This window comes from Lemur catta, chromosome 15 (genome assembly GCF_020740605.2).
Source record: "Lemur catta isolate mLemCat1 chromosome 15, mLemCat1.pri, whole genome shotgun sequence".
Taxonomy (NCBI): Eukaryota; Metazoa; Chordata; class Mammalia; order Primates; family Lemuridae; genus Lemur; species Lemur catta.
This window is the reverse complement of record NC_059142.1, coordinates 16,615,585-16,631,245: the sequence shown is the minus strand read 5'-3', so window position 1 is coordinate 16,631,245 and position 15,661 is coordinate 16,615,585. Positions and strand designations below refer to the sequence as shown.

The window sequence follows — 15,661 nt, the reverse complement described above, 5'->3', positions numbered from 1 at the left end:
AGCTGGGAGGTGGGGACAGGCCCCTGACAGACAGACATGGAACCATTTCTGGGTATTATGCACAGTTGCTTTATTACATTAGCTCAGGCCATCTGCACAAACCCCTGGGATGGGGAAGCTGAGACTCAGGACATCCTTTCGTATCTGGCCCCAGAGGCCCGGTGCAGAGAAGGGAAGCAGGTGCAGTCCTCATCGTGCCTTGGTGCAAGCCGGGATTGGGAAGAGCTCTGGGCAGTGCTGCGAAGGAGGGACCCCTGTCCCCATCTGAGGTCACACATCCACCCACACCCAAAGTCAGGCCTCTGGGGCAGCTGAGGCTCCTAGACAAAGATGTTTATCAGGAGCAGAGCAGGGCTGGTCAGGGCTGGGGGTTGTAGGGCTCCCCACAGGCTCCGAGTGAGGTTGCAGGGAGGCCTCCTCTTTTCCCCCTAGCTTGCTGGGAGCGCCGCTGCTGGTCTCAGCTTTGGGAGCCTCTGCTTCACCCTGATACCATGGGCCAAAGCTGGGGAGAGAGCCAAGAGGCACTCTATGACAGAAAGCCAGAGAGGTCAAGGACATGGGCTGAGGGCAAAAGACAGAGAGGGAAGGAAGGGCAGCATGCAGAAATGGGGAGGACCAGGACCAGGGCCAGAGAAGCAGGAGGAGAGGGTGTGTTTAGAGCCCAGGGCAGCAGGGTGACAGGCAGCAAAGGGAAAGGGGGCACTGAGAAGAACCGGGGGGGCCCTTCCTCCACCCCCCACTCTTGCCCTTCCCCCACCCCCAACATACAAACTCCGTATTCTGGACTCAGGGGGTGGGGAGTGGTCTCCCTTATCGCTGGTGAGCAGGAGCCATGAGCCATCCACTTCGTCACTGAAACAGAGGAGAGAGATGTGAGGGCCATTTATCAAGGCCCTGGGGATGACTGGAGTCAGGATCATGTTAGGCCTTCTGCCAGGCCCCCAGAAGCAGCAGGGGGAGGACAGAGTGACTGCAGAGCCCACAAGGCTGGAAAAGAAGGAGACACTGGAAAGATGCAGGACATCTTGAGGCTTTCATTTTATAACTTGCCAGACAGCAGGCCCTTGACGCGGCTGCAGCTATGGTCTCACCCCTCTAGGAGCACTCAGACCCAGCCAGGGCAGGTTACCGAATAACCAACGTGGAGAAGCAGCATTAGCAGATTTCTTCAGCGGGATGTACCACAGGCAGGGCACGAGGGAGCAGTGTGATCCAGAGGGAAGGGTGGCAGGCTGGACACAGGCTCGGGGGGGTGACCAGCCTGGGTCATCAGGCTCAGCAGAATGGGGGGGGGGCTCACTCAGTGGGAATGCAGGCAGGGACATACCTGCTCTCTGCTTCCTCTGGTGTCCCTAACATCTTGGCTTTGATCTTCTTCCGCTGCTTCCTGACAGCCACCTTCATGGCTTCGAGCAAAAGCTCAGGGACCCGGTGGTCTGTGAGCAGCTCCCTAAAGAAGAGGGCAGGGGCAGGGGCATGGAGAAAGCGGTGGAGATGCCAACAGTAGGTATCACCCCAAGTACTTGGGCATGTTGTCCCCCCTCGAAACACCTGAAACACTCTGCCTTGCTGACCCCCTCACACTGACTTAGCTAAGGTGGCACCCCTCCTGGGAAATCCCTGCTGCTGCTGCTGTGACCCTCTCCCCTGTTTGGATGAAGTTCCCCGAGAGCAGGGGCTGTGTAATTCATGTCCTCCCAGTGCCCAGGGCAGGGCCTGGCACAGGTCACTGTGGATACATCAATGAACCAAAAAATGAGGTGGGGGGATCTGAGGCCCAGGAACAGATGTGAGTGGAGCTCCCTCAGCTTCCCGGAGCCCTCACCGCTGGAAGTAGGCCAACTCCTCCTTGAGCAGGAACACGTTGGCTTTGAGTTCATTCCGCTCCTGAAGAATCTGTTCGAGCTCCTCCCGACTGAACCTGCACTGCCCTGCCTCCGAGGGGTGCCATGGCTGCTGGGTGGCCGCCTCCTGCGGGACAGGCATGGTCAGAGGGTCCAGGACCTCTAGAGGAGGTGCAAAGCAAACCTTGCCCAAGTGCCCACTCGAGTGCCAGATACCGAGTACTGGGATGGGTCCCTGCCCTCATTCGGCACTCACTGGGTCCTCAGGGATCCCCGGGGCTCCTACGCCAACGGCCGCCCGTTCGGGCTCCTGTCTCTGCTCGCACCCGGGGCCCCCGGCCTGGCCCCGCGCCCGCTCTTTAGCCGGCTCGAGGGCACCTTCGCGGGACTGCTCGCGCTCCTTCTCGCGGTCCTGCGTGGCGCGCAGCTGGGTCTGCACGGCTGCCAGCTTGCGCCGCAACTCTGCATTCACCAGCAGGAGGCGCTGCAGCTGCTCCTGCAACTGGGGGCGGAGCAGGAGGTGAGGGCTGGCGGGCAGGGCGCCCAGGGCCCGACGGAGCCCCGCCCCCGCTCGCCGCCCCGCCCTCACCGCCTCGGTCTCCTGGCTGCGCTGCTGCAGGTCCCGGTTGTGCGCACGGAGTTCGTCCCGCTGTCGGTCCGTCACCTCCTTGAGCTGTCGCAGCAGCGCGCGCTCCTCTAAGGAAGGGGCGTTCTAAGCGGCGGCCCGCGGAGGGGCGGCCTCGAGCCGGCCACCAGCCACCCTCGTCCTGGCCGGGGCCTGCACTCACCCTGTGGCCCAGCGCGCAGCTCCCTGCGGAGGTGCTCGTTCTCCTCCCGCAGCCTCCGCAGCTCCAGTTCGGCCTGCTGCGCCGACACCTGCAGCTGGGGAGGCCCAGGTCTCAGGGTTCGGCCCCGCCGGCCTCGTGGGTGGCGAAGGGAGGGGGGCAGTGACTCACCGAGTCCGGGGCCGGCCCCACCGCAGCCTTTTCCATGAGTTCCAGCGCCCGCACCACCAGCGGCACTAGCCCGGCCGCCGCCTCCGGCCCGAAACGGCGCGCCAGCTCTTGCAGTTCAGTGCCCAGGGCCCCCGCAAGATGGTACACGAGCTCTGCGGACGTCCCCGACCCTGCTGCCACTCGAGGCCCCCAGCCCTGTGCTCCAGGCGCCGCCCTCCTGGGCTCCATGTCCCCCAAAGGCCTGGGGCTATGACTAACCCCACCACCCCCCCACCCCCGCGGCTAGGACGGGAAAAACCCAAACAGTTCCGCCCAGGAAGCAGATTAGGACAGTAGTGGCGGCGTAGAAGCGACAGGGAGTGGGGCAGGAGCGATTAAGGGAAAAGGCGTAGGGAAGGGAGATAGTCCTTAGGCCCCCAGGGCCCTGTCCTGTTCAATCCCCAAGGTCACAGGAAACAGGACAGCCAGCTTCCAGCCAGTCATTGAAGAGGCTCAGGGCTGTAAGTGGTCACTTAGGTCAAGCCCTCCCCACAGTGCCCTATCCAGGCTCCACCCCCGTGTTTGGAGTCACGAGGGCAACTTGGCAGCCAACCACTCCAGGCAAGAGGTGACAGGTACGAGGCTAGTCACTGGCCTCTGACTGGCACGGGGCAGCCAGACTGTCCACTCGTGTTTGTTTCCTTGACTGAGAGTGACTCAGGAAGCTTTAAAAGGGGCTGGGCTGGGTACCACAGCTGCAGGGCACACCTAGACCCAGAGAGGTTGAAAGGCGTAATGATTTGCCAAGTACAGTATTTTGGAAGGAAACCAGCAAATGTGGTTGAGGTAGCAGGAGTGTGAAAGTCTGACCCCACCTCAGCTCCCTGAGTCTAGGGGACATCTAGCCCCAAAGCCCTGAACAGGGAGGGGGCCTCGTATCCCCTTGTCAAGGCTGAGCCCAGCACCTTGCTGTGAACTGTCCTAGTCAATCTGCCAAACCTACCCAGACCTACATCCAGAATTTGAGCTCAGGGGGAAAAAACAGCCCCCAAACTATTTATACAAAATTTATTATATTTTGTTCACAATTACAAGCCATCAGATCAACACAGTAAGCACAATACAGAGGGGAAAGGGACCAAGCTGCTGAATGTCACCAGCTTGTCTGTGGGGCCTAAGAGGCTCCAGCCTCTAGGGAGTCTGAAGCAGGAGGTAAGGGAACAACTACGCATATAGGTCCTCGCGGTCCGCAGAGTAGACCTCACCCTCCTGCAGGAGGGCAAAGTTGAGGAAATGGGAGGGTCTGTGCACCTCGTGGTAGAACTCTTTGGGGTTTGCCAGCTGTAGCTCATATTTCATGTTAGGATCGTGCCGGACACCTTAGGGGAGAAGGAGACATCAAATGTTAACAAGGGTCCACCTGCCTCATGCAGCCTGGGCCATCTCCAAGCCAGAGTCAGGCCCCAAGAGCTAAGAGTGATGGTCTAACATTATCCCCAACACCATCCCCTCTTTTCTGTTCTCCCCCCACTTACACATAAATACATACAGCCCACGTACCCATAAAGTTGTAGTTCCACGAAGACTGGGCAGGGACCATGAAGAAGCCAAGGAAGCGGTCTGACAGCAACATCTGGACCCTCTCATAGTGTGAGGGTAGGTAGCCCTTGGGGTTGTTGCCCTTATCTGTGTTCTGACGGCCCCATTCATAGCCACTGGGGGTGAGCTTGTAGGCTGTCAGTGTGCAGGACCCTGGTGTGAAGCTGCGGGAGGAATGAGGACAGAGTAAGAGTTCAGGCCATCATTTGGGGCCTTGGCCTGCAATGCCTACCCCACCATACTTCCTCCCAAGTGGGCTCAAGCCCACCTGCAAGTGATGATAATGGTCTTCTCGCCATCCCAAGATGGGTTGTCAGCCATGATCTTGGCATGGGTGGTGACATCCTGGGGTGATAACTGGGGAGACTCATTGGGCTGAGTGTGGATCCAACCTAAGGGCTCCATCTCCTATAGGCAAAGAGCAGTAGACAGCTGTTCAGAATCCCATCGGCAGATAGCAATCCCACCCATGAGAGTAACATGCCTGCCTTTCTTCCACCTCTCTGACAGCAGAAAGCCCCAGTTCTCTCACATTCCCAAGATCTGTCACCACCACTTACCTTGAGGTACTCATGCTGGGGCAGCTGGCTAGGCAAGTGCACAGTCTGATGAGTGCCCCACTGTGGTACCATCACGATGCAGCGGATCTCCTTCACCTGAGGGTTATCTGGTGGGCTCACCCCATACAGGTACCCTGCAATCTGGAGACAAAGGGGTCAGGAACCAAAACTATTTATTCCTAGTACTAGTTCAAAGTCTGGGCTGTCGGCCCTTTGTTCCCTTCCCTCCCCTAAGAACACGGACAGCATTTCTCAAAATGTGGTCAGAACACCTGCATCAGAATCACCTGAGGTGCTTGTTAAAAATGCTTTTAACATGGACCTCATCCCAGGCTTAACCACATCAGAATCTCCTGGGTGGTGTTCAGCAATCTACACTGTTCATGAGCTCCTCAGTTGATAATTAAACATAGTGTCCATCAACAAATGGGCACAAAGCATATAGCTTAATAAATTTTCACAAGCTAAACACATCTGTAAAATCAGCACTAGGTGGCATTTTATTTTTTAGAGAAAGGGTCTCGCTGTTGCCCAGGCTGCATGCAGTGCAGTGGTGCAATCATAGGTCACTGCAGCCTTTATCTCCTGGGCGCAAGCAATCCTCCTGCCTCAGCCTCCCAAGTAGATGGGACTACAGGTGTGTGCCACCACACACAGCTCATTTATTTATTGTAGAGATGGGGTGTCACTATGTTACCCAGTCTGGTCTTAACTCTTGGATTCCCAAAGTGCTGAGATTACATACATGGGCAACTGTGCCCAGCCCACTAGGTGGTATTTTAAATTTTATGCTGCCATTAACAAAGTAAGAGGAATTGTTTCTTGTAAACTCATCCACACAGGATATTAACAACCTTTTCAAATTTGCTAACCTGATGGCCACAAAATGGTGTTTTCTAAAATATGAACATCTCTGATAAAGTTTGAGCATATTTTCAAATTATATTAGCCATTTGCAGTTCTTTTTCTGAACTACCTTTTCATATTCTTTGCTCATTTTTCTACAGATGATTCTTTTTTAAAATCAACTTGAGAATTTCTTATTCTCTACACTAATCCACTATCTCTTAAAGTATTTTTCTGTTTTTGTTTTTTGCAGTAAACTTTATCATTTACAAGTTATTAACTTTTTTTTTTTTTGAGACAGAGTCTCACTCTGTTGCCTGGGCTAGAGTGCCGTGGCGTCAGCCTAGCTCACAGCAACCTCAAACTCCTGGGCTCAAGCGATCCTCCTGCCTCAGCCTCCCGAGTAGCTGGGACTACAGGCATGCACCACCATGCCTGGCCAATTTTTTCTATATATATTTTTAGTTGTCCAGCTAATTTCTTTCTATTTTTAGTAGAGATGGGGTCTTGCTCTTGCTCAGGCTGGTCTCGAACTCCTGAGCTCAAATGATCCGCCTGCCTCGGCCTCCCAGAGTGCTAGGATTACAGGTGTGAGCCACCACGCCCGGCCTACAAGTTATTCATTTTGATTATGGTTTTGGTCTTTTTTAAGAAGGCTATCCCAAAACTAAGGTCGGAAATATTTTCTTCTAATACTCTATAGTTTAGTATTTTATAGATTTTTCACTATACCTAGATTTTTATAAGTGGTGTGAGGCAGGGATCTAGCCTTTTTCCAATTGTTTCAATATCATAAGACATCTTTAGTCCACAAACATGAATGTACTACATACATAAGAATCTATTTCTGACTATATGCTATTCTCTTCCAATAACTTTTAGGCCAATACTACATTTACTACATTCTCTTAATTGCCACAGCCTTATGTTTTGATGTCTCCTGGGAGCCAAAATCCTCCTCAATGTTTTGGCTATCCTTGTATAGTTATTCGTTCATGAATCTTGAAACCAGCATTTCAAGTTCCAGGAAATCTCAGGTGAATTTTAGACACATAATATGTTGGATACACGCTGTGGTGAACTAGTTGAGCACATTTACTTACTTGGGCCCGAAGGTCAGATATACAGATGAACTTCTTAAGCACATTCTTGGGAAGGATATATGTGTAACCAGTCTCCTTGATGTCATCAGATGAAACATAGATGTGATTGGTCCTTAAGTGCAGGTTGGCAGCAGAGATGGCCCTAAAACCAAGTAGGGAATGTCAGCATCTCTCAGCCCAACCACCTTAGGCAGTGCCAGCAAGCCCTTCCATCCCTACCCTCTTGCCCTTTACAGTACCTGACCCTCCATTCAGTCTTCGACGAGAAAGTCTGGGTCTCGTAGTTGCTGGTGGTAGAGGTGATGATCTCGTCACCATGCTTGTTGACAGTGCGAGTCTGTGTTGCAGTCAGCTGTGACTGTTCCTTGGTCTGCTTCTCAATCTCGGCTATCTGCTGCCGCTGCTGTGATGGTGCTGAGATCTCCATACCCAAGATGATGTCTCGAATTTCTGATTGTGTCAGTGATGCTACGTTCACACTGTGGAGACAGTGTGGTTACACCACAAGGATCCCTTCCCCTTGGTCACTTCTGCTTCAATGGCAAAGGTATAACTTGGTAGGACAGGGCAGCCCATATTCTTGTCCCAGACAATCCTCAAGTGACACTTCTAAAGGAAGTGTGAAGTGGAGATGCACAAATACGTCTCTAAGATTCATTAGATCGCAAGCAGGATGGCATTCTGCATGTGTACCTTCTAGCTAGTCACCATCCTTAACTCCCACTCTTCCTTGACAAGAACTTCCCTGGCTCAGGACAATTCTCAAAAATGGAAACACCAGAAACCATAGAATACTGGTTATCAGAGGAGGTACTGTCAGTCACCGGAGGGGGTATTTGAAAATCTATGGACATTTTTGGTTGCCATGATGGCAGGGAAGGAGGGAGGGGAAGGCAAGAAGGTGTGAGAGTGCTATCAGCAGTGGTACACGCGGTCCAGGATGTTAAGACTTCCTGTAATATATGGACAGTAAAGAAATGCCCTGCTCAAAATGGCAACAGTGCCTCCACTGAGACACAATGGCCAAGAGCCACAGTGAAGCCCTGAAACACAGACTTTCTATGCTATCTGAAGATGCTGCCTAGCACTCTTCCATAGGCATCTCTAAGATAATTTCTTGAGAAACTTCTGAGCCTAAATGTTTCAAAACCCCAGAAGCCATATACTGAGCCACCCACTTGACCCTTTTTGGACCTCCCATCTGTCTCCCCAGCACCACTGCTCACTTGTTTTTCTTGCCATAGTCAGCCAAGATAAGATCCTTAAGCTGCACCTCCACCTTGATCCACTCCTCATCAGTCAGAGTAGGCCAGATGTGGTGTGGTTCTGTAATAGTAGTCTTATCTGGTTTCAGGATCACCTTTGCCCGGTCATTGTTCACATGCAGGGCACGAAGAATCAGGATGAGTCGGGAGAAAGCCTGGGAGGAGATTTGGAAGAGTGGGGGCAAGTTAGCTGTTTGAGGCTCTCCCCTTTTTCTCTATCCTATCCTTTCAGGAAACCCAAGAATGGATTTTAAACTCCAAGGTTCCAATCCCCGCCATGAGCGTGAGTTTGTGCCCCATCCACAGAATGAAAATGTGAAAATGGCCCCATTAAAGCAGCCTGTGGGAAAACCTAAGGTACAAGATCTTCTCCTAACCCTAAACCCACTCCTCTTAGAGTGACCCTCTCTCTTCCTGAGGTGGCTTCATACCGTGTAAGATGAAATAGTCTTGAGCCAGTCATCATAGAGGTTGAAGAGCACCATCTGGGGCTCAGTGGCTTTGAGAATTAGATCCCCAAACTTTTCCACCTTGAGGCAAGCCTGGAAAGGGAGCTGGAGCTCTGATCCTTTGATTACGATATTGGGGAAGTCCAGCAAGTGCACCTACGACAAGATCAAGTCCAAGATTAGAAACAGAGCCTAGATGTCTCAGGCCTCCTTTCTTCTACCTTGTCCACCATCCTCTTACCTCCAATGGATCCAGCATGCCCTTCCTGGTGACAATGATCTGCTTGGGCTGCTCTTCCACAGGCAGAGATCGGATCAGGGCAGCCACCTCCTCAGCTGTCTTCCACTTAGCTAACTAAAAACAGGAGAGAAGAAAATGGAAATTGAGTTGCTACTGTCCCAGATCAACTAGAACAGAAGATCTTAGTCTTGAAATAATCTAACTGTTTCTGTTGAACACTGGTGTTCAATGTTAGGCAGTCAGAAGGTAGAAAAAGCGTCAGATGGTCTTTTCCTCAAGAGGGTTTTTCAACCTATACAATATAGATAATACCACAAACCAGTATATGATTATGTGCTAAACCATTTACTGCATTATAGGAGTTCAGAAACAAAAGAAATTAAGGCTAATAGGATCATAAAACACTGCACATGGTGGGTGCAGTGACTCAAGCCTGTGATCCTAGCACTCTGGGAGGTCAAGGTGGGAGGATCACCTGATCTCAGGAGTTCAAGACCAGCCTAAGCAAGAGTGAGACACTGTCTCTACTAAAAATAGAAAAATTAGCTGGGTGTGTGGTGGTGCATGCCTGTAGTCCCGGCTACTCAGGAGGCTGGGGCAGGAGGATCACTTGAGCCTAGGAGTTGGAGGCTGCTGTGAGCTAGGCTGATGCCATGGCACTCTAGCCCAGGCAACAGAACAAGACTCTCTCAAAATCAAACAAATAAAAAAGAACACTGCACAAAGAAATAAGTCTTAAGAGATAAGACTGTGGGCCGGGCGCGGTAGCTCATGCCTGTAATCCTAGCACTCTGGGAGGCCAAGGTGGGAGGATCGTTTGAGCTCAGGAGTTCAAGACCAGCCTGAACAAGAGCGAGACCCTTTCTCTACTAAACAATAGAAAGAAATTAGCTGGACAACTAAAAATACATAGAAAAAATTAGCCAGGCATGGTGGCGCATGCCTGTAGTCCCAGCTACTCGGGAGGCTAAGGCAGAAGGATTGCTTGAGCTCAGGAGTTTGAGGTTGCTGTGAGCTAGGCTGACGCCATGGCACTCTAGCCCGGGCGACAAAGTGAGACTCTGTCTCAAAAAAAAAAAAAAAAAAAAAAAAAAAAAAAGGGTGGGGGGGGGTGGGGAAGAGAAACCATGGCTGGAAAGGTATAGCCCAGCCAAATTTCAAATACCTACGAAGCCAAAGAAGAGATACTTCAGCAAGAAGGAAGGTGCTACTAAAGGTTTTGAGGTAGAGAGAGATTTACTAAACGTGATGCTTTAAGAATGTATGTTCCCTTTATAAAGATGATTTTTGGTAGGCCTGTTCAAGATTAGAGATGGGATATTCAGGCAGCAGAGACCAGCTGGTAATGAAGCACCTCACACATTCCTGGACCTCCTATAGGAGAATATTTCCCATATTAAGCAATTCAGAGGATAAGTTTAAATGAGATGCTCTCAGTGTTTCAACAAAGAAAAACAGATTCCCTCTCTCATTGCCTCCCTCTTTTCAAGAATAAGAGGCAGCAAGGTTCTATCGCCTCTTCATCCTTTAACCTTCTCACCTGTCCCAAACGTTTCTGTCCAGCCCACACAGATGTGTGGATTATCTTGAGGAACAGCTGCCCTGTGCGTGGGTTGAAGATGAAGATGGCCCCATTGATGGGCTTGGTTGTCAAATTTCCTTCAAAGGTCTAAAGAAATGATTACATTAGCTAGCAAAGCCTAGACACAATTACCCTGCCTTCATCCCAATATGCACACACACTGTCCTATTTCCCTCCCATAGGCATATCAAGTCCCACACCCCTACACTGCTTTTAATACTCACCTTGTGGATAGTCACTCTGTAGACATTAGTGTCATCCACAAACCAGATAATCTGGTTGGAGAAGAGCTCACCATAGTTCTGAGAGGACAGATAAGGCTCAGTGGGCTCAGATGAATAGAGCTGCAGCCCTTTCCGGATCCGTTCACGTAACACATACAAGGCAGGGTTTGCCTTCATGATCTTGGCCATGGCCTGCTGTATGAGAGGTTTGCTGCCCGGGAACCAGTTTCCATAGGCACTGTGAGGGTGGAGGGGTTAAGAAAAATTAAATCAGGCTGACAGCCCCAGGAACAAGGCAAATTGCAACTCTACAGCAGAAGAAAGACTGTTGGCCAGGCTGACAATAGTCTGCTCATGTACATACAAGCTGAGAGAAAGAGTCAGTGACCCAGAGGAGAAAAACACCAAACCTCATCTCACCCAGGCAAACTAAAAAAGCATGACTACATTAAAGTATGGGGTTAATGGAAAATACATGCTTCTGAGCCTCAACTCACCTGTGCAAGTTATAGGCCAAGTCAATGGCTATGAGTACACCTGTGGGCGAGGGGTAGATACTCATGTTGTCTGTGGTGTAGTCCAGGAACTTGGCCCGGGCGTAGCGCTCAATGTCATGGGAATCATAGTCCCCCCAGCGCAATTGGATGTCAATCCAATACTTCTGTGTGGTGGTGCTGTCCATCACATCCCTGAGGGTGGAGAGGGGGTCAGGCTTCCAGGAAGCCCTGGGCATAACTAATGTCCCCAGAACCACAAGACTTCCCAGTCACTCACCCAAGTCCCCAAACCACCCTCCCTCTGCTTGTTCCAGATCAACAAAACCCCTAGAGAAACAGCAGACCTGATTGAGGGCACTGATAAGCTCCAGGGGTAGCACTGGCATGGAGTTTGAAAGAAAAGCAGAGAGGGACAATTCCTAAAGTAGTAATGCTAGAAAAACAGTAAAACTAAGGTTGTTCCTGGATGCCTGCCTAGACCTGGGTCACAAGCCACTTACTTGGAGTCAGCCAGCAGTGAGGGCCGGGAGACATTCCACTTATAGGAAGCAAAGAGCAGTATATCTGCACAAGAAGAGTTCATCTTATAGGATTTTCGGGGATGGATTGTCTCCTTTTGTACTGTCTCAATTTCCAGTGCATCCAGTTCCTGGTCAAACACCTGAAGGCAAAGATGAAGACGTTATGATTTTTATGGAAGCCCAGTTAGAATGAGGGTTTGTACAATTTAAGATAATAAGGCAATAGGAGTCTCATCCTCAGAGCTTCTAGGAGGCACTGCCCACATACAAAAGAGCAAGATAACCTCTTTTTGTGGTGTCCTCTCCTGTCAATTCTAGCCCACCTGACACAAGTCCATAACGATGCTCTCATGGATCTTCTGCCACAAGTGAGCTCGGAAGATCTGGATGAGAGAGATCTTCAGCGTGGGGATTTTGCCATGCATGAAGATACCTGTCAGGTCCAGCTGCACCTGAAAGCCTACGTATACCTGCCAGGAAAAAGAGAATCTGGCATTAGAGATCAAGAGACTTTGGTACTCAGAACATAATTGAGGGAGTAGAAACAGCTTGATTTTAGTTTCCCATCTCCCACATCTAGCAATCACACTCACATTGGCTCGATTGATGGTTGGGGACCACCAGAGGGTGAATCTACGATTGGGAATCTGGTTCAATCCTGATCGCTGAGCATTAGTTAGCTTTTTCCACTTCATAGACTCCTCAAAGCCACTGGCCTTCTCCCTGGGGAGCAGAAGAACCAGGTGAGGTGATGTCCTGCCATCTGCCAGCACACTACTGACTTCCTGGGAGTGGCTGTCTGGGAAACACCATAGGAGACAAAGGCACACAACCTCAAAAGGTTGTAATAGGTCCCCGTGAAAGGAGAAGAGAATCCTCACCAGAAAAGCCCTTCCCAGGTAGGGAAGTAAGTGCCCTTGAAGAGCGTGTGTTCCAGAATGCCTTCCACGCCACCCAGGGCCTGGATCATGTCCGTTCGGTAGTTGTTCAGGTTCCAGAGCTTCCCATCATGCCGCTGGTGTGTCCACCAGAAGGGGTTCTGCTTCAAAACCTAGATGGCAAGTGAGGCAGACAGAGTCAAGCTTCTAGGCACCTACCATCCCAGGTTTCCAGGGTGCTCCTGATTCAGGGAAAATCTCTCCACTATCCTCTCTCCACATACCTGGTACTGCTTAAAGTCAGTTCGGACACGCCAGCCCTTATCATAAGCCAATGTGTGCCGGTCCTTCTGGAAAAGGGTATTGATTCGAGGAATGCCCCGATCCCATGAATCTTCTAGATCTTCTAAAGTCAGCCGTCTACCAAAGAAACAAAGATTAAAGTCAAAACACTTTCTCATATGAAGAGCTTAGCATTCCTTCCTAGCCAAGGATAATTAGGGTTAGGAGTAGAACCTGCCTTCTCGCCTCCGAAAAATATGGCATGCTCCGCTCCCAAACTCTACACAGGACTCAAAGTTTACCACCTTCCCCTGTCCCAGGGTTGGTCTGCCCTCCTAGATGCCCACCTGTTCTGGGCAATGGCCTCCTGTCTCTTGAGTGCATACTCAGCCCAGACCCGCTGGGAATCGATGAATTCACTCTCCCATGGCTGTATGTAGCGGTATAAGTTGGGAATCAGTTGGTCTTCTTCATGGCTCATTCCTGAACGAAAGTGTGTGATACCTACGTCTGTTTGCTTAGACCACCTGTTTTGGGGCACAACCAAGATTAGAAAAAAATAAAGCTTAAAAGTAAAGAAATACCCCCTTCCCTCAGGGTCTAAGCAACAAGATCTAGCATAATTTTTCAATCAAGCCCTACCTGAGGTCAGACTGGGGAATGAGCACATGACCCATTGAGAGCATTCCGAGTCCACCCAACTCCTTAGGGGTGTAGAACACAACAGGGGGAAAGCGACTTGGCATTTTGGAGTTGAGTCCAATCTTGATACGTGTCTGGATCTTGTTCTCACACTTAACCAGCAAGTCCAGGAGTTCCTGGGTGTTCACTACAGCCTCCCGAAAGTATGTCATCAGGCCAATGAGAGCTGTATTCCACTTATTCACAATCTAAAGATAGTAGAAAGAAAGTATATTATACATGAACTGCAAGGGGTGGGGAGGGGGACCATATAATCCAGTTTGTTATATCCCTAATACTCAAGAAAGATTTGAGCTCAACATCATGAGTCATTAGGGAAATACAGAAATCAAAACCACAATGAGATACCACTTCATACTCATTAGGATGGACATAATTAAAGAGAGATGACAAGTGTTAACAAGGATGTGGAAAAAATGGAATCCCCACATACTGCTGATGGGAATGTAAAATGGAGCACTTTGCCACTTTGGAAAACAGTCTAGCAGTTCCTCAAAAGGTTGAACACAGAAAAAAAGATTGTACCCTAGGCACAAACTCATGAAAAACAAAAACAACATTTATACACACAAAAATGTCTATGTAAGTGTTAATAGCAGCATTATTTATAATATAATAGCCAAAAAGTGACAAAAACCCAAATGTCCATCAATTTACAAATGGATAAACAAAATGCAGCATTTTTCATACAATGAAATGTTACTAATCCATGAAAAGAACTGAATTACTTTTGCCTTTGCTTTGTTGGTATAAGATAAATAATTTAAAAAGAACTGGCCAGGCGTGGTATCTCACGCCTATAATCCTAGCCCTCTGGGAGACCAAGGTGGGAAGACTGCCTGAGCCCAGGAGTTTGAGACCAGCCTGAGCAACAGTGAGACCCCATCTCTACAAAAAACAGAAAAAGCAGCTGGGCGCAGTGGCAAGCAGCTGCAGTCCCAGCTACTCAGGAGGCTGAGGCAGGAGAATGCTTGAGCCTAGGCAGGAGTTTGTGGTTGCAGTAAGCTATGATGATACCACTGCACTGTAGCCCAGGTGACAGTGAAAGATTCTGTCTCAAAAAAAAAAAAGACTAAAGTATGATACATGCTACGATATGGACAAACCTTAAACACATTACACTAAGTGAAAAAGCAGCCAGACAAAAAAGGCCACACATTGTCCACAACAGGCAAATCTATACAGACAGAAAGTAGTTGCCAGGGACTGGGCAAGGGGGAAGAATGAGGAATTAGAGACCGCTAATGGGAATTTCTTTTGGGGGTGATGAAAATGTTATAGAATTAAGATAGTGGTGCACAATTTATAGATATACTGAAAGCCATCTAATTATACATTTAAAAGTATGAATTTTATGGTATGTGAACTCCACTTCAATAAAAAAAAAAATGAACTGAGGCAACAGAAACAGTGTTAAAATAAGACCAGATACAATGAGTAATCTCAGGGTGTGCAGAGGAAAAAAAAAAAAAAAAAGGACGGAAAAAAAAATCATCAAAAATAGGGGAAATAAAACTAATGATGGCTGGTTAGGGTGGTTCACACCTATAATCCCAGCACTATGGGAGGCTGAGCCAGGAAGATCACTTGAGGCCAGGAGTTTGAGACCAGCCTGGGCAATAGTGAGACCCCACCTCTACAAAAAACAAAAAAATTAGCCAGGTGTGGTGGTGCGCACCTGTAGTCCTAGCTCCTTGGGAGGCTAAGGTGGGAGCACTTAAGCCCAGGAGTTCAAAGCTGCAGTTAGCTAAGCTCAATCCACTGTAGTCCAGTGTGGGTGACAGAGTGAGACCCTGTCTCAAAAAACAACAACAACAAAAAAAACCACCAAGGCTACAGAAATTGGTGGCCTCCAAGTATACTGCCCTCCCAGTATAATTAACTAGAAAACTAAATGAGATTTAAAACAATGTTTTTAGACAACTGATAACAGGCAGCACATACTATGACTCTTGAGAAAAGGGAAACAGATGAAGTGAAACCTACAACTGTCCCAGTTTATTGCCTCGTGGCAGTTCCCAAGCAGCAGCACATACATGGGAAGGTAATGGAAACAGAGCCCCAAATAGTCTCACTGAATTGAAAAGACAGAGACCTGGGTTTGGGGGGCCAAGGAAGCTAGAATTTGTAGGG

General features: G+C 49.5%; 2 protein-coding genes across 4 annotated transcripts in view; both read right to left on the bottom strand.

The window, feature by feature from the left end:
* Positions 1-45: 45 nt before the first annotated feature.
* LOC123620688 (Rab interacting lysosomal protein) lies at positions 46-3,326 on the bottom strand. Of its 3 annotated transcripts, none has more exons than XM_045526148.1 (8): positions 2,801-3,326; positions 2,633-2,726; positions 2,434-2,540; positions 2,101-2,340; positions 1,826-1,971; positions 1,328-1,450; positions 769-852; positions 46-502 (listed from the first exon to the last, which is right to left on the bottom strand). In XM_045526148.1, the coding sequence occupies exons 1-8, from the start codon at positions 3,026-3,028 to the stop codon at positions 295-297; spliced, it is 1,230 nt and encodes a 409-aa protein (XP_045382104.1). In that variant the 5' UTR covers positions 3,029-3,326; the 3' UTR covers positions 46-294. The 3 variants fall into 3 exon arrangements, with proteins under 3 accessions (XP_045382104.1, XP_045382105.1, XP_045382103.1); XM_045526149.1 differs by having other exon boundaries at positions 2,101-2,346; positions 2,633-2,720; XM_045526147.1 differs by having other exon boundaries at positions 2,101-2,346; positions 2,801-3,325.
* A 506-nt stretch (positions 3,327-3,832) lies between these two features.
* Positions 3,833-15,661, bottom strand: part of PRPF8 (pre-mRNA processing factor 8) — a 32,310-nt gene continuing 20,481 nt past the window's right edge. The window contains exons 25-43 of the mRNA XM_045526146.1: positions 13,469-13,716; positions 13,174-13,353; positions 12,829-12,964; positions 12,548-12,717; positions 12,260-12,389; positions 11,990-12,136; positions 11,646-11,806; positions 11,146-11,337; positions 10,649-10,886; positions 10,383-10,511; positions 8,843-8,956; positions 8,584-8,757; positions 8,114-8,307; positions 7,127-7,366; positions 6,888-7,029; positions 4,939-5,079; positions 4,647-4,786; positions 4,340-4,542; positions 3,833-4,158 (exon numbers count right to left, since the gene is read on the bottom strand). Of these exons, the coding sequence (XP_045382102.1) occupies positions 4,004-4,158; positions 4,340-4,542; positions 4,647-4,786; positions 4,939-5,079; positions 6,888-7,029; positions 7,127-7,366; positions 8,114-8,307; positions 8,584-8,757; positions 8,843-8,956; positions 10,383-10,511; positions 10,649-10,886; positions 11,146-11,337; positions 11,646-11,806; positions 11,990-12,136; positions 12,260-12,389; positions 12,548-12,717; positions 12,829-12,964; positions 13,174-13,353; positions 13,469-13,716 (3,234 nt within the window). The 3' untranslated portion in view covers positions 3,833-4,003. The remainder of the gene's footprint in view (positions 4,159-4,339; positions 4,543-4,646; positions 4,787-4,938; positions 5,080-6,887; positions 7,030-7,126; positions 7,367-8,113; positions 8,308-8,583; positions 8,758-8,842; positions 8,957-10,382; positions 10,512-10,648; positions 10,887-11,145; positions 11,338-11,645; positions 11,807-11,989; positions 12,137-12,259; positions 12,390-12,547; positions 12,718-12,828; positions 12,965-13,173; positions 13,354-13,468; positions 13,717-15,661) is intronic.

Coding starts and splice junctions, on each gene's coding strand:
- LOC123620688 (XM_045526147.1), bottom strand. CDS start 3,028: ATGGAGCCCAGGAGGGCGGCGCCTGGAGCACAGGGCTGGGGGCCTCGA. Junction 2,541..2,632: donor GCTGCGCGCTGGGCCACAGG/GTGAGTGCAGGC, acceptor CCCCTTCCTTAG/AGGAGCGCGCGCTGCTGCGA. Junction 1,451..1,825: donor GAGTTGGCCTACTTCCAGCG/GTGAGGGCTCCG, acceptor CCTCTTCTTTAG/GGAGCTGCTCACAGACCACC.